The sequence below is a fragment of the Osmerus eperlanus genome, chromosome 27 (genome assembly GCF_963692335.1).
Source record: "Osmerus eperlanus chromosome 27, fOsmEpe2.1, whole genome shotgun sequence".
NCBI classification, from domain to species: Eukaryota; Metazoa; Chordata; class Actinopteri; order Osmeriformes; family Osmeridae; genus Osmerus; species Osmerus eperlanus.
The window spans coordinates 4,706,529-4,732,391 of record NC_085044.1 but is presented as its reverse complement, the minus strand read 5'-3'; the positions used below and the strand labels follow the sequence as shown (position 1 = coordinate 4,732,391).

At 44.9% G+C, this 25,863-nt stretch overlaps 2 protein-coding genes across 4 annotated transcripts; both read right to left on the bottom strand.

The window, feature by feature from the left end:
• Positions 1–5: 5 nt before the first annotated feature.
• Positions 6–4,181, bottom strand: micu2 (mitochondrial calcium uptake 2). 2 transcript variants are annotated; one of them, XM_062453405.1, is made up of 12 exons: positions 3,850–4,181; positions 3,488–3,620; positions 3,268–3,299; positions 3,090–3,165; positions 2,949–2,996; positions 2,661–2,743; positions 1,968–2,024; positions 1,763–1,860; positions 1,368–1,539; positions 985–1,093; positions 738–895; positions 6–621 (listed from the first exon to the last, which is right to left on the bottom strand). In XM_062453405.1, the coding sequence occupies exons 1-12, from the start codon at positions 4,036–4,038 to the stop codon at positions 520–522; spliced, it is 1,257 nt and encodes a 418-aa protein (XP_062309389.1). In that variant the 5' UTR covers positions 4,039–4,181; the 3' UTR covers positions 6–519. The 2 variants fall into 2 exon arrangements, with proteins under 2 accessions (XP_062309389.1, XP_062309390.1); XM_062453406.1 differs by having other exon boundaries at positions 3,488–3,617; positions 3,850–4,178.
• A 1,633-nt stretch (positions 4,182–5,814) lies between these two features.
• Positions 5,815–24,136, bottom strand: sptbn4a (spectrin, beta, non-erythrocytic 4a). 2 transcript variants are annotated; one of them, XM_062453274.1, is made up of 20 exons: positions 23,393–24,136; positions 23,015–23,170; positions 17,549–17,812; positions 16,945–17,178; positions 16,605–16,694; positions 16,209–16,487; positions 15,853–15,983; positions 15,456–15,660; positions 14,982–15,227; positions 14,688–14,822; positions 14,171–14,412; positions 13,543–13,735; positions 13,294–13,378; positions 12,707–12,918; positions 10,802–12,174; positions 10,540–10,600; positions 10,109–10,362; positions 9,611–9,781; positions 9,425–9,467; positions 5,815–9,314 (listed from the first exon to the last, which is right to left on the bottom strand). In XM_062453274.1, the coding sequence occupies exons 2-20, from the start codon at positions 23,135–23,137 to the stop codon at positions 9,012–9,014; spliced, it is 4,644 nt and encodes a 1,547-aa protein (XP_062309258.1). In that variant the 5' UTR covers positions 23,138–23,170; positions 23,393–24,136; the 3' UTR covers positions 5,815–9,011. The 2 variants fall into 2 exon arrangements, with proteins under 2 accessions (XP_062309258.1, XP_062309259.1); XM_062453275.1 differs by having other exon boundaries at positions 13,597–13,735.
• Positions 24,137–25,863: the final 1,727 nt, after the last annotated feature.

Sequence of the window (25,863 nt, the reverse complement as noted above, 5' to 3'; positions counted from 1 at the left end):
CAAACTGAATTGGTGCAATTTATTTTCACACACACATTTATCATTTTAGACTTCATTTAAATACATCTATTGGTACAATTGAAAATTGTACCAATAGAGTATTGGTACAATAGTATTCCGCACAATTACTTTCTTTTTTATGAAACACCACAGTAAACCTTTGTAAACATTATGCACTTAGCAACACAGTATCAAAGTGCCAAGTTTGGATTACTAATTTGTTAAAATATATTTCATGCTTTTTGTATATCAGATCAAATCCATCCACCAAATTGTATAAAACATCAACCAATTTCATGTAAAAGTGTAAACAAAAACCACACCCTGACATATAGCATTAGAAATATTGCTGCACATAAAAATGCATTTCTTTTTTTGCTTTGTTCCTTGATTAATTACCATGGAGTGCATTGTTGAGACATCAAGTGAGCGGGGGGGGGGAGCCAGTGGTAAGCCTTAAAACATTTCCCAGTGAGTGAAAAGAAAATAGAGCTTCTTAAACCCCCACACCGTTGCTCTTCAGAAAGGACTACCCGTCTTCTGGAGCGCCTCTTGAGCACCTTTCAGTGTCTCTCTTTTCACACACTTCCAGTAGTCCAAGAGGCCGTGCTGAGGCTGCACCTGTGGACAACCGCATCACAATTAGTGCCCATCCGCCGATCCCCTCTCGCAGCATCATTTCCACCACAACGATTCCTGGTTCATGTAGTCTTGAAACGATGAAAGAACAACAGTACCTTCAGCCCACGCAGGACTCTTTCTTCCATCACGCAGAGGAACTCGTTGTGGCTCAGACAGTTGTCTCCGTCCAGATCAAAAATCTTGAACACAGTGTCGAGCACGTTCACTGATAGGTCGTGCCCTGTTGCAATCTTCACTGCTCGCCTAAACTGGACTGCAAAATATAAGGAGTTAAACACAGTCGATGGCTTGTTCGGACATGCAATTGACAACTGTGAGAAATGACCTACAAAAATGACTTACCAATTCCTACAGGACGATTGGCTTCACTTATCATTTTCACAGAGAAGGCAAAATCCTCCAGGTTGTTGGCGAAGAGGCAAAAAGCTTTGAACTCATTAAACGTGATGCTCTAAAATAAATAAAAAAAGACTCAGTTTGAAATCAGGGTGAGGATTCGGGCTAGGGCTAACCCTAACCCAAAGAGTTGACCCTTAGGATCACATTTGACGAACTCATTAACAATTGAAGCATGTTGTACTAATTCTATTACTTTAATAGGGTCAGGGCTTACTCTAACCCTGATTTGAACAGACATTGTCCAACATAATTTGGCCACAAACAGTGACTTTTGCCTCCAAGATGAAGCCCGTCTACATGATTTGCGCCGTCTCTTGTTGTCATACCTGGCCAGCGGGTATCCTCTTCCTCATGTTCTCCCAGTAAGCCTCGTTGTCCTCCTCGTTAGTGTAATGCAGTAGCCACTCAGCAAAGTCCTCCCTCCGCATGGTGTCCATGCCCCTGGAGAACCGCAGGAACTCCATCTCCTGCACTTCCCCTTGCAGGTCTTCCATAAACCTAGAACCAAGAGACGGACGTTGGACAAACGTCGCCGTGACTATAATGACATTGTATGACGGTGCACTATTTTTTTTCCTGTAAAAACAATTAAAAACTAAATCGGCCCCCCATCTCAAGCACGACATACACCGTAAGGACAGCATAGAATGGCATTACCAAGAACATACCACTACCAAGTTGCATTAGTCAAAATCCCTATGGAGGACGACGCCATTTCTACCTTTGAAACTCTTGATATTGAAGCTTGCCTTCGCCATTCCTCCCGAAAAAGAAAGCCTGCAGTGTTGTGTTCACACCGTCCACCTCGACAACAGGTTTCTGAAAGATGACGTCGCGTTTCAGCATGTCGTTACTACTACAGGCCCCGTCATGCAAGAAATATGCAACGCGCTCCTTTGTTTACGCCGCTCTCTAAGATGACTCACGTCTGTGGCACCTTCCGGGGAAACTCTCTCTTTTCTTTTTCCAATAATATTTTTGAGCTTAAATTAAAAGAACAGAAGGAAAAAAGAAAAGAAAAGGGGGGTGGGGACAAGTTATTAACGTGATACATTTCCGCAAAACAAAACACCTGGGGTGCATTAATCTGAACCAAGTAGTAACACATACGTACCTTCTATCTGAATAATCCATGAAATGTCAGCATTAACAGAGAACATGTCATTAATTCACTTATCAACTACCCATGTCACTCAGCTCCTTAAACCTTAAGAACACAGCAGCTAAAATCACTGCACAACAGCTTCAATTGAGGACCCAATTGAGGCGGCAGTGACGGGCGCAAAGCATTTAAACATCGTACAGAACGAGCGAACTTGAGTCTGTGACAAAACATCTCACTCGCCTCTCTCACTTGTCATGCGTCCGCCGGCCGGCATCAACAGTCCAACAGGCTTACTTGTGGCAACATCCATAATGTAATAGTGATGTTACCATTTATATGCTTTTAACCAATGTGATGCACAGGGGTAGAGTTAAACCTGAAACCTCGATTTGCAGTCAAATGCTCTAACAACTGAGCTATTGAATTCTTATCCCAAAGTCCACGAGGCATAATTATTTTATTTATCAAATAAATGTAATCGCTTGAGAGTAACCTATTAAAGACACAGGCCTACCTTGAGAAACTCTTTTTTGTCCACATGCTCATTGCCATCAATATCAAGCATTTTGAAAGCAATATGAAATCCTGTACGTGGCTCTGAAATGACAATGCATTTTTGGTGGGAGTGAAGACATTACAGGCTTTCGAGGGTGCTACCCAGGAACTTTACATGTAAATTACAGAACACATGCAGATAGCAAGTATAAAAGGGAGCATGCACGTTCATCAGCATTCTAAAGGGGAGGGGTTTAGGGCAGATTCCTGAGTCTGTCTAGAATATTTGGATGTATATATAACTTACTAGTCAAAATAGTGAGCAGAAATAGGTACTCCGTGTAGGATATCAGACCTAGAATCATAAGATTCAAATGACAAAATACAATCTTTTTCACAAACGGTACAAAATATTAAAAGAGAACTCTATATTTTAAGTCTAACCCACCGTTGTCTCCAATGGATCGGAACAGACTACAGCCTGCCTTAGCCTGCGATGCACATGCAAGCATTTTATTCATCTCCTGCAAACGTTACATAAACAGTATGAGGAACATATCAACGACTTTCCATTAAGCTTTCTTTCCCCAATATGCCATCTACAAAAATATTATTACAACACTCACCTCTTTGGTTAAATTTTTCTTTTGCAACTTATCTGCAAGCACAATTAAGAGAAAAAGTGAAGGAAGAATGACGATGCAGAACACGTCCTAGATGCTTTGTCAAGGCTAAATTAGTAGTTTGTTTGAAGTTTAAGTTTAGAGTTGACAAGTACAAAACTGATACAACACAGAACTGCGACCATGGGTATCCTCATCAAGAATCTTATGGGTTCATACTTACGGTCCACATTCTCCAACATCACAGAGAATAGGAAGTCTCTTGGAGTCATGTAAGGTTCTCCTTCATACATCATGGAGGCAAATTGGTTGAAACGATACCTTCTAGCTGACATTTGGGGCACTGTTGCTTCCTGATAGTGCAATATAAGATAGACAAAGATAGTTTGATGAACATGATAGATCAACTAAACGACAACATTATTCAGCTAGATACTGTCGGACCCAGGCCACAAATCCAGGTCCGGACTGATTGATAAGTTTGCTACATCGATAGCTCGAATGATTCATTGGCATTGGCTACTAACTAGCAATAGCCAATAGCCATTAGCACTGAGATAAATATGTTGGCACACACTCTTTTACCTCCTCTGCGTGTACGACGAATGGCAAAGCCGTCCAGCTATGTTCTTTGTGAAGGTACACTAGTCCACTTCCAATCAGAGACCCCAATATACCAGGTCCCAGGGCACGACGGAGAGTCAAAGTTCTTAACGTCCATGGCCTCTTAAGAAAGTTTCGCAGAACAATTGCAACTCTGCCCAAACTGGCCATTTTAGCTGAGTCTAGTGGCTAGCTGAAGTCGTTCGGCTGTTTTGTTTGGACACACCCTCCTCCAGTGGATTGTGGGATGTACCAGAGCCCTCTGGATGTACCTAGCAATGACCCTCAAAACTATTTTATGTAAGCCATCGGCTAGCAGCTAGCAAGCTTTATTTTTAATATGGTATTGTATGATTCGATCGCTTTAACGCCAGTTGGTCATGCTCACGTACAATACAATGGTAGAGAATTGATAATGACATTTGGTACGGATCATTGGACCAACGCAATGTCAATCTTGTGTTCTGGTTATCGATTGGTTAAGGAGGACGTCCTCCCACGGAGCATCCTTTACGTGTTTTGCCCACGTACAGATTAGTTGCTTGGAAAAACATCCGAAAGAGGTTAAATTAAATGATGTAAAAGATCAAGATACCACCCAAAGGACAACATAAGCAAGAGCCCACCCTTCTCTGCCCCCCACACCCCAACACTACTTCACACGCGCTGTCCCTCCTTGCGGCCCTGCAGGTGTTATAGTCATTTAAATGAAAAATCTAGATATAATTTTATAAGAGCTCAATAATAATAATAATATGACACTGAGATTTGATTACGGTCTACTTTAACCAATTTCTCCTTTTTATATTTGGATCAAAAACAGGATTGGCAACCTCCTCTCCCTCTATGGATCAGCTTCCAATGGTACGATCACGTGATCCACAAATTGAAAAATCACACCAACAACTGACAATGTTTCGTAGTTTTACTTTAGGTAATAACAAGGAATGTTTGAATGTATGAATCAATGTATGAATGAATGGTCCAATCAGAATACTTTGGGCATGGTAGATGAGTCGTATGGTCTCAGCCAGAGTCTCCTGGACCTCGGCAGATCCCCCTGAGCTGCCTGGATCGCAGAAATTAGGAGCTGGAGAATCAAATAGGAGATGGGGAGAGGGAGGGGCACAAGAGCACAAACAGACACGTGACAGGTAGAGAGAACATGGCTGTAGTCATGGTCATTTGCTGAGTTGTACATGATGTGAAGCAGGTGTGTGATGGATGTATTCAACTGATTGTCACTAAGGATTCGTCATTGAATGGCTGATGGAAGTTGTGGTGTGGTCTCCTCCTTTTGAGCCTTGGGTTAAATCTAACTCCATTTTGTACAGTTTGCAGGAACGGTGGGCTAGGGGTGAAAAAGTAATGGGGTATGGGAAAGTGGAAGGGGAGAGGGAACTGTTATTCTGAGAACCACAATGAAAAGGAATAAATGCTGGTTCCCAAATTGATTTGTAAATGCAAGAAGCAATGTACTATGAATATAAGAATAATATTAAGACTAGATAGGATAATTTGACAGAGCAAGGACACATTTGGATTCAGTTCTGCACATTCTGAAATCCAGGGACACTTGTGTAAATGTAATAAACATATAATAAAGACAATATTAAGGGATGAACAGAGTTTATGAGACATTACCATATTTCATATTTCAACAGACAGATATTGGCAGATGTTACTCCAGTCAATTCAATAAACAAATCAGAATTAAAATGTACATTCTCAAAAGACATACATTGAGTTGTGCAGACTTTGTGCAATACTGTATACATGTAAATGTCTTATAGACCCTGCGTCACCACTAGCGTTTTACACTGTGCAATGGGGCAGTGCTTTAGTGCAAAACAAAAGTTGCATGAATTTTTCGTTTTCACATAATCAATTATTTATATATATATATATATATATATATATATATATATATATATATATATATATATATATATATATATACTCGCACCTCTGTTGAGAATTGGGAGTTGCTGGGATGATTTTTAGTTTTTCGTTGATCGCTATAAGAGGGCTACAGAATACAGCATAAAAACACTTTATTTGTCCCGACATACTGTACACAAGCAAAATGTTTTGAGCTTTACTGATACGCGTTATAGCCTCTAAACAGAAATACCGTTTTTAAAAAGACCAGCCCTTCAGTTGACGTCTATCATTGACTTGCTTCCCTAATTACAGAACTTAAGTTCATTACCATTCCAAGATGGCTTTATGAATATTATAAGGTGTGGAAGACATAGACATTTCTTTTCTTTATACAAATGATAAAAAAAGCAAAGAGGAGACAACAAACGTTAAATACAAGGAACCATTTTGTTTTGAGGCTGTATGCATGTTTGCATAATGATGTCATCATGCCTGTTTTATATTGGATTGTAACACCTGAATTGTGACTCGTAAAATGTATCCCATTTGATAAAAGCACCAAAGCTTAGAAATTGGAATTGGAGCACTTGGAGCTGGTCAGATGGTTCATGATTTCTAATTCCTACCACAGATAATCAACAATGCTAACTTATGATCACGCAAGCGTTGTAATGAAAGCAGAGATCAACTAAGCAACACATGAATCACTCACATTGTCTTGCTCATGTCAAGCACTTCAGATTTTTGAGACACTAAAAACAGGTTAAGACAGTGAATTCAACACCAGGACGAGTCTCCCATAGTATGTATTACTATCTAGAATACATCAGTTTTCCACAAATCCGTAGATGTAGATGAGTCTGTGTCATATACATTAACTTTTAGGTCAAATTTGCATCAGAAATTAAGGTTTACACAGAGAAACAATGTCATAGCAGCAAGGTATAATGTAGGTATTCTAAAGGTACATTGTCACACTGTATCTCATAAAATAAAACACAAAATCACTAAATGTCTTCTAACCCAGTCTGGAAGTCCAGAGCGTAATGCTGCTTTATGTTTACAGTAAGTCTATGCCTAATCAAACAATAAATTATTTTGTATTTTTTGATGTAATGTTGTTGTTCTGATCTTGTAGTTAGAGAAGTACTTTAATGGTGGTGTTGGATAATTAACAGCAATGGCAAATAAGTATATTTCTCTTTACAGGCCATACAGTAATACAAATGTACTGTCAAGTAAGACTTCATTCTGGAAGGACGTACATTCAGCAAAAGGACAATACAAATAGCTGATTGAAAATACATTTTCTGTACCTCTTTACGTTAACATGGAGCAATATGGTGTGGAATGGTCTCTTTAACCATTTCAGTCAGCTTAGGCTGAAGCACACAATATAACGTGGATTGCTGTTGTCACATTCATGGTCACTGACTAAAAGTATCATTCAATGTTGTTTTGCATTACACATTCCATCATTTCCATATTCATACTACCTAGATCATGTTTGTCATTATTGGAGTTTGTTGGTTAGCAAACGGAAGGGAAATACAATACACTACTCACAAAACTGTAAAAAGTAGTTGTATAACAGGACCAAGGGAATTATAGGAAAACAAATCCTGCACAATGGCTAGGAAACCTGTGTGAGAAAAAAAGCACATAAATAAAGCATACCAACAGTATGAATTGCATTGCCTTTCTTTGTTAAACATGTGTAAAATGTCACTTGATACTGGTGTATGTATATACACAAACTTTTAATAGTCACTCCTAATTTGCATATTTATTTTAATGGTATAAACAGTAATATTGTGAATTTCATTTTCATTTTTAATACTAATATTTAAATCTTAACCCAATTAAGTCCAGATAACCTTTCCATTTTCCATCAGAGCATAATTATGATGAATTGGTATTGTATACATACAAAGATTCAATAGCTGGATCATGAATATTTTTACATAAACCCTCCTCTAAATGAAGTCCAATTGGTTTAGTCTTCAAACGAAAAAGAATGGGATGGAGAAGTAGTCATTGTCAGATTTTTGGTGAACTCATTTTTGTCAAACTATATTCTCACTTTTCTAAACCACCCATATAAAATATATTGCAATTATATTATTAAAAAAAACACACAAGAATAGTGTTTAAATTTGTCTTTCAGATCAAACTTTACTCATACACCCTCTGGTTGTCATGTTTACTGCAGAGATAAAGCAAAGACCCCGGAAAAATGCCTCTCTCCCATTTTAATATTACAGTCCAAATTCAAGACTGTCCATCGTCTCACGACATGAAGGCATACGTGTAAAAGGTGCACTATACTAGACTATATCATGCCAGGCTCTTCTGATATAATAAGTGTGATGTACACACAGGCCTAAAACGACAAGTGTTGTTGAGCATTCTTAAATAGCTCTGGGGTTAGAGTATTTCTGAGGTTAGAGACATTGGTTAAATCTGTTCTCCTGACCTGGGCCAGATGGCCATTAATCCCAAAAATATGAAGAGAAACATGTGTTGATTTATTTCCATTAATTCAACTGAGTAGTATTAGCATTCCATTATGACATCATGGATAAGAACTAGCTGTGTGACTTTTTTTAAAAATATCAACATGATTAGCATACACAGATAGGTTTGAAAGTGTAGAACTGCAAGCTATGATGAAGGTGACAAATCATATAATTTACAACTTGTTCTCGTTTCCTTTCTCTCTCTCTCAAACAAAGAGAATAAATAAAAAAGTATATTGCTTCAGAAAAAAAGCTTCTTTTTTTAAATTGTGTGAGGCATTTCATTCACCACTGCTTGGGTTTTCTAGACAGAGCATTACATTATCCGTCATAGGTGTATATACATCTGTATATATATATGTATATATACATATATATATATATACTGTATATATGTAAAGATGCTGTGAATCAATAAATAAGTGACTTTTACTAATTCCAATGACCACATGGTGGCGCTGGTCCATCTCTGGCCATCCTCCAACCTACCAGCAGGGGGCATAATGATGTATATCGCCTAGGTGAGGGGGAAGGGCTGAACTAGTGGTCTGTCACAGTTATAACAGGCAGTCCCAGGAAGCCACAGCTCAGCAACATGGATAGACCGAGAGAAGACATGCACATACCTGTACACACTCTCCCTCCATCTCTCCCGCTCTCCGCTTTCCGGAGTCACAGGGTAAAGTTAGAATGGGTTCGGACAGACGGATGGAAGCTGTCCTCCACTCCAAAAAAATCTGCTCATTTGCTCTTCCCTGACGTGCTAGAGCCCCCCGCCCCCCCCTCTCCTCTTTCCCCCCTGTCGGACGTATCTGCCTTTTCGGAGCCCTCGGCTTTCTCTGACCTCTCCTTCTCGGACCTCTCCTCCTCCTCCACTCCCAGCTCAGATCTCTCTGACCTGGCGTCGGCGTCGCCCTCAGATTTCTCCTTCCTTTCCGAGCGGTCAGGATCCGTTGACGAGGTGGTGGGCTTCTCCCACTTGGCGATCTCCTCGTGTTCGGTTATACTGGTGGTGATGTTGTTTATCCACGCTTTCAGGTCCTCCTTTTGAAAGTGACAAACACAAGAAATTATCATTTGAACGGAAAATGTGTCCAAGGACGAAATGATTGACACACGGCACAAAAGGACATGTTTAACACAAGACTTCTTACCTCATCCTTAGCGTGGAATATATAGTCATTTCCATCATTCTTTCTGTTAGAGAATACAAAAGAGAACACTTGAATAACATTTCGTGGCATGTTTGATATTTCAAAACATGGCTTTCAAGCTTTGCCTGGCGCTGTTATATCTGGATGCATATTATACGATTCAACGTGAGACATTTTGAACCTTACTTGAGAATGAAGACATATTTCTTCTTCTTGTATCCGTTAGTGATGTCACATGTGCAGAGGCTCAAGTCGAGTGGAGCCTCCCCGTTGTAAGGTGTGGTGGTGTTCTTTGCGTCCTTGTAGAACACAATCTCTCCCTTGGATAACACGCAATACAGGTTCATCCAGGTCTTACTGGAAAATAAGAAGTGACGGCATACGAATGAACAAGGTGTTCCGTAGACACTTGTAGGGGCCTTAGTGGCATTTACCATGATGATGGGATTTAGAAGGAAAACTAGACATTTTGTATGAAATCGAAATGTTTGGGGATAACATTGATGACATTTTTAATGAAAGGATTTCCACACAATCACTCAATAATCTTGTGTAATAATGTTGTTCAGACAGAGAAGAAGGCGCAAAACAGCGTTTTGATTGGACTGTGACATCGAGACATGGATAATAATCCACGGCTTTCTGTGTTCGGTGAACTTTGACCTGTAACCTTGGTGTGTTTACCTGTTCGGACTCCTTTCTTGGCCCTCAAAGTCGTGTTTGCGGTAAAGGAAGCCTTCATTGTGGGCAGTGTGCGAGGGCGGCTGGTTGGCCGCCTGGGCACTTTGGGCCGGGGCTGAGCGGGAACGCCTTGTCTCCTCGGGCTCCTTCGGACGGGGTCTCCTCCGGGGTTTGGGTCGGTCTCGGGCGCGAGGGCGCTCGTAGCGGGTCACGGGGGCTGAGAGGCTGCTGGACGGTCTTAACGGCTCCCCTCGAGCCTGCCAGAGCAACACGGTAGTTTCAACAGACAATGGAGGATAGCAACTTTTAACGCGAGTCTAAAATAAAACGAAGAAACACTTTGTATTTAGGGTTGCAATGAATTATAAAAGACCAAACAGCGCTGGGGGGGAAAAAACGAGTGTGGATGAAGTGCTGTGGATGAGATGACTCACTTGTGCTGCCTCCCTTTCTTGGATTTGCTCTACAATCTCTGCCATGGTGGATCTCTTCTCTCTGCAATGACACAACCATGAGTCACTCAAACAGGGAATAGAATCAATACATCACCTTGAAAATCGATGTCTTTGGATCACCGTGGCCAGTGCTGACCAAACAAATAGTAATAACCGATTTTGTAATGAACATTTAAAAATTTGCTGCCGCAAACAGAATGCGGTGGACTGCTGAGGCACTGCCTTTCCCCCTCGCGCTTACCCTGAACGTTTGTCCGAGCCTTCCTTGGCCGACTCCAGATCGCTCGAGTCCTGCCTCTGCAGCCTCTGCTTCCCGCTCCCCTCCTGCTCGCTCGACGACTGCCTCTCCAGGCGCCTCCGGTAGCGCTCCTGGCGCACGATCAGGGGCAGCTCGTTCAGACGCGCCTGGATCTCCTGCTCGCTGGAGGTCTGGCGGCCCAGCTTGTACTCCCTCTCCCGCCTCAGGTGGTCCATCTGGGGGTCGGAGCGGCTGCCGCGTGGGTCCCTCTGGAGCCTGCCGTGGAGGAGCTCGAGGCTCGACTCCGGCCCAATCATGTCCATCATGGGGATGTCCCCGAACTGTTCTCTCTGCGCCCTGCTGGCCTCCAGGAGGGGATTCACGGCCTTGTGGATGTGATTTATCCGGGGCTGCATGCAATCAGCCTTTAGATGCTGCCACGCGTACGCCATCTTGGGGTCCATGACCCCACCACTTGGAGGTAGGTAGCCAGGACTACCACTGCCATAATGATTTTGCGCAATGTAGCCTGAACTGCCTATGCCACCACTGCTCTGGTAGTTTTGAGCTATATAGCCCGAGCTACCCATTCCTCCACCACTCTGATTTTGCGCTAGGTATCCAGAACTACCCATTCCTCCACCACTCTGATTTTGCGCTAGGTATCCAGAGCTTCCCATTCCTCCACCACTCTGATTTTGCGCTAGGTATCCAGAGCTACCCATTCCTCCGCTATTCGGTATCTGCGCCAGATAGCTGGAACTCCCCATACCCCCACCACTCTGATAATTTTGTACAAGGTAGCCTGTACTACCCAATCCCCCACTACTTTGATGCTGTGCCAGGTAGCTTGAACTACCCATACCTCCACTACTTGGAGGAATTTGTGCCAGGTGGCCCGAACTGCTAATGCCTCCACTGCTTTGATGGTTCAGTCCAAGATAACCGGAACTCTCCACAGCTCCCCCAGTCTGCTGGTTCATCCCGAGGAAACTTGAGCCATCTACCCCTCCGGCGCTCGGTTGGTTCAGTCCAAGGTAGCTGGGACTGTCTCCCCCTCCTCCAGCCTGATGTGTGATACCAAGGTAACTGGAACTATCCACCCCACCAGTGCTCTGATGGTCCAGTCCATGGTAACCTGATCCGTTCATGACTGGGGAGTAGCTGGCCATGGTTGGACCCAATCTCGAGGCTGCAGGGGAAGCAACTAGTTCCAGACTGGACTGCTTGGGCCTGGGTTCAATATGTACCTGAACTGTCTGCCTCAGCAGGGATGAGGTAGCAGGGGCTACAATTGGAGTGAGACAGGATGAGGGGAACATCCTTCGGCTGGACAGCGGGGTGGGCCTGATCAGTTCTTCCTTCTTCTTCTCAGCCTGAGAAACAACATTTGGGGGACAAATTCTTAAAATGTATAGGATTGTGAAAGAAATTGCCCCCAAAAAATTAAATAATATGTATACGGACAATGTATACTATATATAGTAAATCGGGTTAACCTGATGGGGAAACAGTACACACAAGTCTTGTAATTGACTGAATTATACTGACGACAATATGCTTATGATTATTAAATATATAACATTATATGTAGGTATATTTTGACTCATAGCTTTATATTCTGTATTTATATGCTGACGGTATCTGGCTATGAGAGAAATAACAGTATTTTTAAGTTAATCTTATTATTGGTGTATATTTGTATATATATTTACATACAGACAGAGAATCCGATAGATATAGGGCTTCAAATAACTGTCTTGGAATGCTATTAAGGGTCTTAGTGATACGACACACTGAATCCTTAAAAATGTTGTTGGCTCCATATCTAATTCCTGCACATCACCAGAATACATTACCACCCAACAAACTGTTAGGTCACACAGCATGTCTGTTTCTAGAGCTTACATTGGAGAGCTGTCGCAGGGAGCTGAAGCGCTCCTTCCATGTGACCGCAGCCTTGCGAAAGGCCTCATGGCGGAGGATGAGCTGCTCCACTTCATCCGTCTGGGCCTGGGCCTCTCCCCCTCCGGCCTCCCTGGAAGTGATGAGGGGCTCCTTGGCCTTCAGCCAGGCCTCTGCCTTCACCGTCTCCTGGGCAAACTGGAACATTTCCTGCTCTGCAGGGATGAGACACGCACGGCCGTTCACCGGAGAGCATTCACTCAAGATCAGTATATATATATATTTTTTTTGGTACTTTTATGTGTTTTCTTAGCATTATCGCTGCGTTATGCCACGTTTGTGCATACGTGATTTCTTTTCAAGTCAACAGACAAATGATGTTCGAGCCACAGCTAGCATGTGCGGTGTCACGTTAGCGCTAACGAGGAGCTAAGCATGCCCATGTAGGACAGGTTCGCCTCACATGACAAATCAAAACGTAAGAACACTTTTTTTTTTTCCTTCAGCGAGAGCCCCTCTTCCATATTTAAAATTCTGCAGTGTGAACGGCAGACTTGTGCACCGCGGTGCCTGTGCAGTGAGTCACTCACTGCACTGAAGCTTCTCCTGATGTTTGTCCCATTTCTCAGCGAGCTCCTTCTGCTTCGCCAGGAGGCTGTCCAACTTCTCTTTTATCTGCGGACACAGTCGGGTGGCATTCAAGATCACACAATGTATCGCCGTACTGTTTCGATCACTTCGTTTTTTCGATTGTTTTGGACGAGGGGGAACCGTGCAAGATGAATTTTGTGTTTTGTTTATGATTCGGTGCGCGTGTGTGCGGTTGTATTGGGACACACCGTGGATAAACTGTGGTTTGGCTGCATACAATATGTGTTGTATGTTAGCCTGACCTCGTCGGCTGCAGGGTTGCCCGCGGCCAGCAGTATCTTGCCCAGATCCGCACACTGCTGAATGGTCTTGCTGCGGCCGTCCATCTTGGCTTTCAGCTCCTGGTGCTGTTTGACCATCCCCTCGAGAGCGGCAGCATCTCTGATTCAGGCCAAGACAGTCAAGAAACAGAGAGGATGACACAATGCAAATGTTTTCTGCCCTGTGAACGATACATGGAGGGCCGAGCAAGGGTTGGAAACAACTGAAAGCCAAGACTGAAAGAAAAGAGGAGTAATATTAAGTCCATATCTTACAATGGACTCATGAAACATCCTTATTTACAGTAAACCCCTATTCCATGGAACAAAAAATGTCAAATGAAATCCGATCAGGGTGACAGAGTGGTCTACTTTTCAAACGGGCAGTGATGAACTACTGCATGTACAAGACAAAAGGAAATCAGTTTAACTGGGGAAATAGTTGCTGAAATAGATTAAATAATGTACTTTCCTATCTGAAAGTCAAACGTCAATGAAAGGTGCTCACAACCAAACAAACCAAAGTGTTTTGTGTTGCGCCATTCCGCGCTCTCACCTGGCGTCATCTCCTCCAATCTGGCCACTGATGCCTTCCATCCACATCAGGTGCTCTCGAACCACTGAGAAAAACTGCACCTTGTCCGTCACCGAGGTCACGTGCACGCGACTCGCCTCGCAGGACACCAGCAGCTCCTTCCAAGCCAGCATCACTTCCTGCTCCTTGGTCATGATGGCCTCGGCCTTCTCCCCAGCGTAGATGGTCCTCAACTGGGCAGCGTTCTCTTGCAGATGCCTCACCTGTACCACGACAGAGAGCTGGAGTTAGACTCATCTTTACAGTATCTAGTTAAGTCCAGGCCCCTTCAAATTCATAATAAATCAATTTGGCTGTGGATCCGTATTAGTACTCTCGGCATATACGGCACACGACACCTAAGAATTCATCGGTTTGTTATGCCGAACGCCGACAGGGTGTGTTTTGGGTGGAGTGAACTTCAACGTTCTCAAAGTTCTCACGACGTCCCGACGCCCTTTATGGACGGGCGGCGTCACAGCGAGTCGGGACAGCTCACCTGGGAAACTAACAGCTGGAGGGCGTGCTCAAAGGAGTGCATGAGCCGCTGCAGCGTGGCGGGGTTAGCGATGCTGGCTTGGCATGCCCTCACCTCTGGCAGTTGCCTCCTCTTTCCTGCGATCTGAGCCAAGACCTACAACAACATAGGACAGCGACGTCACAAACCCCTTTCGGAAAAAAATGGATTCCACAAGCTTAGCTGCTCGACTGTTTTATTTTTTTTACTCGACCGCCAGCTCCAAACGTTTTTTTGCGGGTTCCGGTCGAATCTACTGTCGTGCCGGCTTCGTACCTCTTTGCAGTCAGTGAAGAACTTGTGAAGCTGGTGCGAGGCAGCCAGCATCTGTCCACGAGTCTCCATCAACTCCAAAAGGTCGGCCCAGGACTCGTTCAGCCCGTCCTTCCACTCGGCGATGGTAGCGGCGTCCGCGTGGCCGCAGTCGATCATCTCGTTCACCATCTTGTTCACCGATTCCATCCGCTGCTGGCCCAGGGCGTTGGTCTCGGAGGAAAACTTGATGAACTTCTCCTGCAGCATCTGAAAGTCGGAAAGTGGTATTGCGTCATCCTCCGCGTTTCCTTTTTGAGCTCGTGAGATTCCTTTCGAATCCATTTACATTGCGGATGATTCTCTGGAACTCTCAAGAAAATCGACATCACCAGGTCTTGTAGAATTATAGAACTATAGTCTAGAACTGTAGTCTATAGAACTTCAGTTATTGAGTTAGCTCTTTTTTATCTTCCGAGAAGGACTGCAAGGACTTACCGTGACATGCTCAAGGTCGTCCCCCAGCTCAGTGGAGCTGGCCACCGCCTCGCGCTCCGTGATCCACTTCTCCAGATCCTCCACCTCCCTGTTGAGCTGGAAGAGCCAGTACTGCTGCTCCAGCTTGGTCTTCCTCTGCTCCATCATGTCCTTCAGAGACACGTAAAGCCGGTCTATGTGGGCCTGTTGCTTGGTGATCTGCTCACTGTCCAGGAAAGAGGGGGAGAAATGGAGCATCGAGCATCAAGCATCATCAACGCCACGGAGCGGAATTGTTCAGAGAACACGTATATCAAACTTCTCAGTTTTAAAAGCAGGATATTTAGATACAATGTCGAGGGGGTGCGTGGGTGCCTTTGTGTGTTTTCATGTTTTTGTTGCGCGTGTCTGTGTGCACCTATCAGGGTGTCCGAGCTCCAGAAGTCGCTGGCACTGCTGTGAGAGGCCGCCCACCGCCTCGGCGTAGTTCTCCACCGTGTGCTCCAGAGAAAGGTGCTCTTTCAGAAGCTGCAGGGTGCTCGCCTCGTCCTACAACGACACGAAGCAGGGACTTGGAAAGACTCGCAGGGCAACTCGAACAGCTCATTGGTACCCTCGAACGTGGAACGAGGCAAGGCCCGGCAAGTTTGTTTGTATAGCACATTTCAACAACAAGGCAAATCAAAGTGCTTCACATAAAACCATTAAAAGCATCCAAACGTAATGCAGGGGCGAACGTGCGCGAGAAAAAAAAAACGCAAAACGCGGCCTTACCGTGCCTTTGTCCTCGTTGATGAGACGCAGTTTCTGCACCGCCAACGAGGACTCCACCTTGGCCGCCTCGCTGTAGTACTGCTGCGCCTGCAGCACGGCGTCCAGCAACACCGACCGCCTCTCCGCCTCCAGGCGCAGCACCTCCCACAGCTGGCGCACGTGCCCCGCCCCGTCGCGCACAAAGTCCACCTCGGGGGTCCGTAGCGAGGCGATGATGCCCGCCCGGTCCAGCACCTCCTCCACGCGCGCCCTGCGTCCTTGAAGCTCCCGTTGGAGCGTCTGTGGGGACCGAGCACAGAAACGGATTCATGGTTAACTGAGTTTCAATACAGCTCAGAAAGGGGGGGGGGGGGGGGGAGTGTACTGTGTCGAAACCGCTCCTCCTCAATAGCTAACCTGGTTCTTCTTCACATGCTGCTGTGCACTCTGAAGGTTGTTCCCATAATCCTTAGAGGAAGCCAGGGGAATTCTCTCTTGGATCCACAGCTGTGAAAACAAACGCAGGTGATGAACAGCCATTCATCTCACCGATCTGAGGCGTCTTTTCTGTATGCACCTTTGGCCGTACAACAACGCGAAACGATCCGAACGGCCCTGATCATGCGTCGACGCATGTCGACGCATGCCCCTTGAAATGGAGGTTCTTTCATTCAAATGGAGAGTGAAAAAATCTGTGAAGTGAAACGGGGGAAGGCGGGTCCCCCAGGGGAAAAAGCACACGACGTGTGTCACTCACGATCTCATCCTCCAGGTCCTGGGCGACCTGGTGCATCTCCTTGGAAGCCAGCAGGATGCGGCGCCTCTCCTTGAGGGGCTCGATGAGGCGGACGATGCGCGTCTCCACCACGCCTGACTGCTCGCCCCCTTCTCCGTCGGCCATCGTGAGGCCTCGCTGGGGGAGGCTTACCCCCTGAAAGCCTCCCAGGTCCCCGACGTCCTTATAAAAGTCCCCTATCTGGGACTCCATAGTCTGAGCCCGACGGGGGAGAGAGGGAGGTCACGTTAGAGACCGTTGAGAGATGGCCTAGCACACGGCACATCCGATTTCAAGCCCTTTCAGCTGTTTTCCTATGTGAGTGTATCAATATCAGGTAATACATTAATACATTATACAATACATAATACATACATTAATCTCCGGAAAGTTATTTAGGTTTAGGTAGCGTAATAACACTCACATGACGGAAGGCAAAATTAACTACTAGCGCGAATGAAACAGATTCCTATTGAAATTGCCCCAACACGTGAATGTGTATTTAAATTTGCCGACCAATACGTCCTCATACCGTCATGAAAGCCGGCTATCGCGATCCCCCCCCCCCCCCCCCCCCGAGACACACCTGGAATTTCTGGAGCTGCTCGTTGAAGGTGGGCAGGTGATGTGCCTGCTCCAGTTGTGGGGGCTGCTGCTCCAGGTGGGAGAGCTGGGTGTCCAGGTCCGTGTAGCTCTTCACCGCCGGCTCGGGCTTGTTGTTCTCGAACAGCTGCCGGGCCTTGGCCTTGGTGGTGCTCTCCAGGTCGGACCAGCACTCCCGGATCTCCTCCAGCTTCAACTGCACCACCGACCTCAGCTCCGGCTTCTCCAGGATCAGCTCCTGACCCTCCTGGAGACGACGCGAGCAGGGAGGGGGGGACAAGTGAAAAACGCTTTGTTTGATGAGTGTGCTTTGCTTCCGTCGTTATTCGAAAGGTCCGCTCTCTCCATTGGAATGGATAAATGTAGTATGAGCCCCGCCCCCCTCCCTCCCCTTCCCCTCACCGATTGGCTGGGGGGTCTGTTATTACCATTGCCATGAAACTATGAAGTCACTTAACTGTACTGTTTACATTACATAAAGTCATAAACAACCATATTTCTTAGCTGAGTGATTTTTATGCCCCTCTGGACATGCACCCAAGTTAATGTCAGCCTTCCCTTCAAGGGATATTAGTTGCTGGCCGAGACGATTGTGACAACGTTGAGAACTGAAATGTACAGAATCCCATTACTAACGGCTCCTTGGCACAGAATGCCGCCTCATATTTAAATAAATAGTAGTTGGAACAAGCTTTTAATTCTTTTTTTTTTAAGTATTGTCTTCTGGTACTGTTGAAATACATTCAATCTAACAACTCAGCGGTCCTTATTAAATATTGTCCTTTAAAGTCACCAAAAATGTATTTGTCTTTACAGCACCTTTCATTGTGAACAAAAAGAGAAACTATCACTTTGACCGTCAATGTTACAGCTGGTGAAAAATAAAGACCCTTGAACTTATAGAAGGGTTGAAACTGTGCAGAGACTTCCTGAAATGTTTAGCAAAACACAACTATAGAAGGTTTCAGATTCTCGTTCCTAAAATCAATGTTTACACATGGGCACGGTCAATAGCCCTATCCCAAGGGCCCTAGAAAGGAAGCAAGTGTAGCCCCAATCTTAGCCCAAGGATGACCTACAAAATCACGCATGGAAAGTCTATTAAACCCCCTAGTCAGTCCAAGCAAAACCAACAACTGTGTTCAGTTTTCTTCAAAATCATAGTCTTTGTACAGAACGTGAACTGGATGAGGAGATGTGGAGATCAAAGCTTGTGGCGTTTTTACTCAGTGTCAATGAAGCTCTCAGTGGCTCCATTCCAAGTCCCTGAAATAGAATCCGAGCAGTCTCCGCCCATTCTTAGATGAAGAACAGGAGGTGTTTCCTATGACAAGCTATTATATCAGACAGATCATTGTCTGTTAACATGAAGGACCACTGAATGTCAGCCAGAGAAATCTCTGGAACAAACTTGTCACACCGTGCCAGTATAGACCTTTCCAACCATAAGTGTTAGTGTCTCACTAATGTTAAAACTGTTTTTTTAGACCTTCTGAAGAAGAATCTGGACCAATGCGTTCTGACGATGCAAAATGCTAACAATCTCCTGCACCCCGCTGGGTCCCTGTTTAGGAGGATAATGAATAGTCTCATCCTCGCATCCTGCCTTACCTCTGCCCCTGTGTCTCTGAGTAAACGTCGGACGATCCTGTGGCTTTCATAATGCAGTGCTGCATTCCTCCACTTGGCACGGCTCTCTAGCTGCTGCTAGCGCTCTCTCTCTCTCTCTCTCTCTCTCTCTCTCTCTCTCTCTCTCTCTCTCTCTCTCTCTCTCTCTCTCTCTCTCCCTCTGTCTTATTTTTTATCTGCCTTTCTCGCCCTCTCTCATAATGCAGAGCCAGCAAAAAAAACAGGTCTCTCTCTTTCCTGGCTTCTCTGACACAGTGAAAGGAGAGGGAATTGAAATGAGCGTGGGGGGTGGATCGAGTAAAATAGAGAGCACTGGGGAGAAGGGGGGGGGGGGGAAGACGAGAGGAAAAAAATAGCAGAGATGAGGAAATATAGGAAACAATGCAGGGCAGTTGATTAAAAAGGATCCAAGGTGGGACCAACAATACGTTGCTCCAGAAATCAACAGCTACACACTTTCACCCGAGCCAATTCAAATTCTGCAGGCTAACACACGCTTGCTGACACAGCACGGCCAATGTGGACAGCAACGTCAAGGGGCCCTGCCAACATTTGTGTCATACGTGCAGGAATAACCTTCATTGAACGTCATTTGCAATTTAAATGCATTTCCTGTTCACGTGTATTTTTTTAACACACACATCTGTCTTAAAATAAGAACGTTCATTCCGGTAAGAATAATTCCATGCACGATGTGCTGCGTATGCATCCTTACTGGAAGTTTTATCCCTGTAATCCCTTTTATTCTTTTTGATTTACTTCTAGGCATCACAATGGCCTCTTAGGCACCTTACTTCCTACTTTATACAACCAAAAAAACATGAATTACAGAGAATGTGAATAGCTGCCAGGCGAATTTCTAATATTGTTCAATGCCAAGACTTGCATGCCACCCTATGGAAAAACAACCCGCAAATGGGTGTGAACATTGGTAATATTCTAACGATGACCAGTGAGAAGGAATACACCACACCTAAAGGATTTGGCTTTGCATTCTCACAGTGTCTGACAGTCTGAGCGTCCCTGTGGACAGATAGGACAAGTTGACATGTTTACAGGATGCTGGACTGCGAGGTTGCTAAAGCTTGGCACAAGGTCAGATGTAGGCAAACCCCCCCGAGCCCTCTTTTGAACAAAGAAGATTCCTCGGAGGACCGAATGTGTTCGAGACACAGCCTGGACCTGGAGCGCCGTGTTCGAGCCTGTCGGCCAGGAGGGATCGAGAGAGAGAGAGAGAGAGAGAGAGAGAGAGAGAGAGAGAGAGAGAGAGAGAGAGAGGGAGAGAGAGAGAGAGAGAGAGAGAGAGAGAGAGAGAGAGACGGAGCGAAAGGAGGAGGGAGCCCATCCAAAAGGACACCGAGTTCTCCAATCCCAGCAGGACGCAGTGTCATCTTTTCCCTTCCGGTCTCTCAGGTAACAGGGGAGAGATGGTGGCCGCTTAGCTCAAGTCCAAAACAACACGAGGTGTCTGTGGAGCTACCTCGGGGTTCTGGGGCACGACGACACAAAGCTGTTGAGGAATCACCAACAAGTCAAGCCTTGTGGACGAAACGAACAGCGGACAGCCATCGTCTGCGCTCAGTGTCCATTCTTTCAAGGCTTTCGAGCTGGTATCTGGCATGAAAGGTTAAACAAATACGCTGATGACTCAGAAGCAGAGCAGTATCCCTTTTCACTCCCTTTTTGTTTTGAGCTGAGTTGTCATTCCAGGGGGACAACCTCGACCATGTTGCCATTAGCCATTTGTACACTGACACGACAAGCAGAGCACACTTCATGATGAGCCTTAAACAGGAAGGAAATGTACGCTACTGGAAATATACTGTACATCTTTCACAGGTCTACAACTAGATGTATTGCATCAGTTTTACCAGGAGATATCATGGTAATGGTGGTGGTAATCCTAGACCGTGAAATGGAAGGAACAAATAACTAAACCATGTCGATTCTGTGGATTTTCTCGGCTACATTTGGGAGCTATGGAAGCATCAACATTCTTCTATGTTCATTTATGGATCTAAAATCAACTGCCATATTACAATACAACAAATGTGAATTATCTCGTGGATTGAAAATCGGGGCCCGTTGCATTTCCTGTTTGTCTTTGGTAACAAATCAGAACCTTGAGAACCATCAGGCTCCTTAAGAATGTTCTACAATTGTACACTGCATGAGGCCTTTGACAACACATGGACCAGGCCAGTGATCATGTGACCATTTTTACACATCAGGTTTGTTAGCACAAGCTTGTACAGTTGCCATTGGTTGATACTGACATTTTTTACTTCACCATCACTATCTCACATTATCATCTAGGATTAATGAAATGAAGCATTACTGTACTCTATTTCAATTTTTTTCTAAAATAAGTACTCATGAATTATACATCAAATTATTAAGGTTGGCATGAGGTTTTCAAACAAATGTTGCCATGCCTAAACAAATACACTGATTTACATATTATTTCAGAAAAAAAACAAGTGCACCCACAACATATCTTCAAATCATTCAAATTAAATAGGCTGTACGTATGGCTCATCAATGTGCAATACTTCTGTTAGAAGGTAATGGCTTTTTAGTGTTTATGGATTTCATGAGAGAATACATGATGACAATGACATTCTGTAGACTTACTGTCTTGTGTTGCATTCATATTCTTCCATGTTACTGTTAGTTCTTTACAATCCAAGTCCAAAAGAGCATCTATGAAAGATATTAGCCACGTTCTAAATTCTGTAGCTCAGGCCATATTCTATCTCAATAGAATGTATTGTAATTGAGGCAGTGAATTGAAATCCAAAATGGGAAGCCATGATTATTCTAGCTAACAATAAGCTAACATCAAAAAGCTCATGAATATGGTATGAGATCATGCTGACGACATTTCAAATTTCAAATTCTTAGTTTTATATCTGTTTAAAAAATATTAGACACCCAATACCTCGTTAGTTGAAATGAGGACTCATCCAATTGACTCAAACATAGATAGTCTATGGTTTGAAGCACAAGAAACTGAAAGCCTTGTGTATTGAAATGAATTGTGTTACAAAATAAAAGAATATTGGGAATCCACAAGCTTCAGATCTCACTGATTGCAATGGAACGTTCAATGCCAATAAACTGTGGGCAGGTGTCTGTGCTCTTTAACGCAGCCTCTCTCCATCCTGGTCCTCAGGACACCCTGCCATGCATGCTTTAGATGTTGCCCTCTTCCAACACACCTGATCCAAATGAATGGGTCGTTATCAGGCTTCTGCTGAGCTCGAAACATCTAAAACGTGCAAGGGGTGCCGAGGACCAGGATTGAGAGAAGGCTGCTTTAACAGAACAATCTGGGATTCTAACTGACGGCTTACATCTTGTGCGTTTCAGTGGGATGTTTAGGGCACGAAAGCCTGTTTTCTGACAAACACATGGAGAGCAGGAATACCCAATGAAAAGGGAAAAAAATATCCCACCATTCAGCAGGTCCAGCATCGTGGCAGTGGCACGAATGCCTGAAGGCATTTTTCACGGCAATTCGAAAAGACAGTCCCCCCTCTGCACCACTCAATATAGCTGTTACTGTAACCTTGAAATCTGTACATCCTTTCGCAAACCATCACAGGAACGTTGGTTTGGGGTGTCTTCATGGCACACCACTTCACCGAATCAATCTGGACCACGCCAACCATCATCCCCACCACACCATCTCCATCATGTGGTCCGTCGTGCATAGTAGCCCCCCCCCATCATTCACCTGCTCTGACTATCTGACCTCCATCCTCCTCCCCCCACCACCTCCAGCCTCCCTCCCCTTCCTTCCCCCTTGCCCACTCACCTGCTCGATCTTGGCCAGCCATTCTTTGTTGCGGGCCAGCTCTGCCATGAAGGCCTGGTGCTTCAGCCACTTCCTGTGAAGGCGCTGGGCCTCGTCCCGCGCCGTGTCACGGGCCATAAGCATCTTCTCTTCCACCCGCTGTCCCCAATCGCTCAGCTAGGGGAGACAAAAATAGCCACCATCAGGAGCCCGTGCCCGAGACAGCCACCCTTCTCTCTCTCTCCCACTGGACGTCCTGCCTGCCTCTCCTAAGCCAGAGCCCCCCTCCCGGTTCTGCAGGGGCCCGGTTACCTGCTCTGTCACCACCCACCCCAACCCCCACCAGACGCCCTTTCTGGGGAAGAAAAAAAAAAATAAGACAAAAATCGAGATAAGCACCTCAGCACCAACAGTGGCAGCGACGGTAGCTCAAGCCCTTCCGCTGGATTGCCCCTAGGTCCTCATGTCCTACTGCTTCACGGCTCCTGCAGTCCTGATGCTGCAGTGCCTGCTCGACAGTCTCAGAAAAAGGCAAAAACAGCCAACCAAATAAAGGAAACGCTCCAATGACAACACCGGCAGAAAGCGTCACAGACATCCGAGGCTCGCTTCGGCTTTGGTCATTCTCTGTCCCTCAGATTAGAATCCAGCTGTTGACCGATGTGTGGATGTCGAACGGCCAGACGGTTTGAGCCAGAGGCGAAACCAGAGCGTCCAGTGGTCCGGGACAATCCGTGATCTTGCCTAATGATGCCGTGGTCAAGAGGAGGAGGTGGAGTGGGAGGAGTAGGTTGAATGGGATGCAGAGGCAGTGCAGAGGGGGGGTGGTGGAGGGGGGGGGGGGCAGAGAACATAGGCTGTCCGGTCTCGAAATGCACCGTTGCCACTGCTGCAGAGACGCTCTCGTAGCGGTTGTGTAAGCTGTGCGATCCTAGATCCTCTTCCAGTTCCCTCTCCTCGTGTCCCCCACACAGATCAGACGCGGCTGGTGCATGCTGCTGCAGTCCTTGGCTCTCAGCTACGCTCCTCTTGTGTGAGGGTGGGTGCGCGCGCGCGCGTGTGTGTGCAATCACAACCAGCACTGCAGTGCTGGAGCAGGGAGAGGGAGAGAGAGAGAGAGAGAGAGAGAGGGAGGGAGCCGGGAGAGAGAGACAGAGAGAGACAGAAGGAGAGAGGGAGGGAGGGGGAGAGAGAGCAAGGATGAGAATATGGAACAGAGAGCCTAGGAGGAGAGAGAGAGAGAGACAGAGCGAGCGAGCGAGCGAGAGGAGGAGGAGGAGAGGAAGGGGGGAGAGAAGGAAGGAGAAGGGAGAGGGAGTGTATTGAAAGAGAGAGAGGGGAGAGAACCAGCGAAAGGTGGAGAGAGCCTGCGTCATCCTTCAGTGTCACCAGGGACATTTCTCTGCACTAGAAATGACTGCACTCGGAGCGGGAGCAGGGTTTTGGAGGGAGGGGGGAGGTGTTGTCGTTGGGAAACAGCTGAATGAGAGGGGAAGAGAACGTGCGACCACATGGGCCACAGTGCAGCTGACTGATTCGGATCACTGTTCAATCTTCCTATTTAAAGGGGCCCGCAAGCATTTGAATCTCCTGCTGCACATACCTCTTTGGTTATAAAAGGGTTGATGAAATTATTTTGGGATGCAATCGTTTTTTTTATTTTTTTTATACACCTTTTGTAATACACTTTTAAGTAATTTGATTACTTGCTTTAGGGAGGCAATGCAATACAATTGCTTGAACTACATATTTCCATAAGATGATCATTCAAATTTGATATTACATCATGAGTAATAAGGACTCATGCATGTCAAATCTAATTCGCATAATGTCTTGAATTCAGAAATATTTTTATTTATTTAAGGTTTTAGGTTGGAATGTTTTGGAAAATCATCTCTGTGCCATGAGTTAAATAATGTTTTAAAAGTAAATCAATATGCATACTTATTTATATATGTACAATAAGGTCAATGAACCAGTCTTTATGTACCAGAAAAGATGTATTTGAGAATGTTTGTGTGAGTTCAGCAAATTTGATATAAATCCCACAAATGCAAATTTGATGAATGCATTAAAGACTATGATTAATAACAAAACTTGCTTTTGCTAAATATTTACACTTATACTATTAAACTTTTCCTTCAATGTCCTAAGAACTGTATCTGGTTACCACAGTGCCACTAGAGGGCATTCTTTTACAAAAGGTGTATATGAAAACGTTGACTTAGTAAAAAGGTTCACATGCAAATACTCATATTTTTTCAATAACAGACAAAGACAAGGGACAAATGGTTGCTGTCACCTGTTTTAGAACCGAGACAATGTCCCTTCAATTCGGATGAAGAGATTATTAGGATCAGGGTTCCTTGAAAAGTTTTCACATTCTTATGTTGTAGACAGACTGGTTGGAGGAATTTGCGATTCAACAAAGAAGACTGCAGTAAAAAACAAAAAATACAAATAAGAAAGCGAAACTTGTCTGTGGAATCAGAGTTTCAGAAGGTCTAACTAAAAGTGACTGACGGTAACACTATGCCAAAGGCTACATGAGGTCACGATCCCCAAAGAAGTATTCTGACAAGTAGGACTATAATTACTGATGATAATCAAATTGCTACATTATGTAATTCACTAAGCACTTTCCTTCCTGAACTATAAGTACTCAAGTGTCTACCTGCTAAATTAGTTTCTAACATGTGACTGACACAAAATAAATCGTTGACTAATTTTTGACAAAGAAGCGAAGCCTTGTTCAGGCACGGCACTCGGGCAGCGCACGTCATCTCGCGGATCAACCAATATGGCGGTTAGTGGAATTGACGCACGGATACATGTACACTCACCCTCAGTTGTTGTATTATCATGCTACT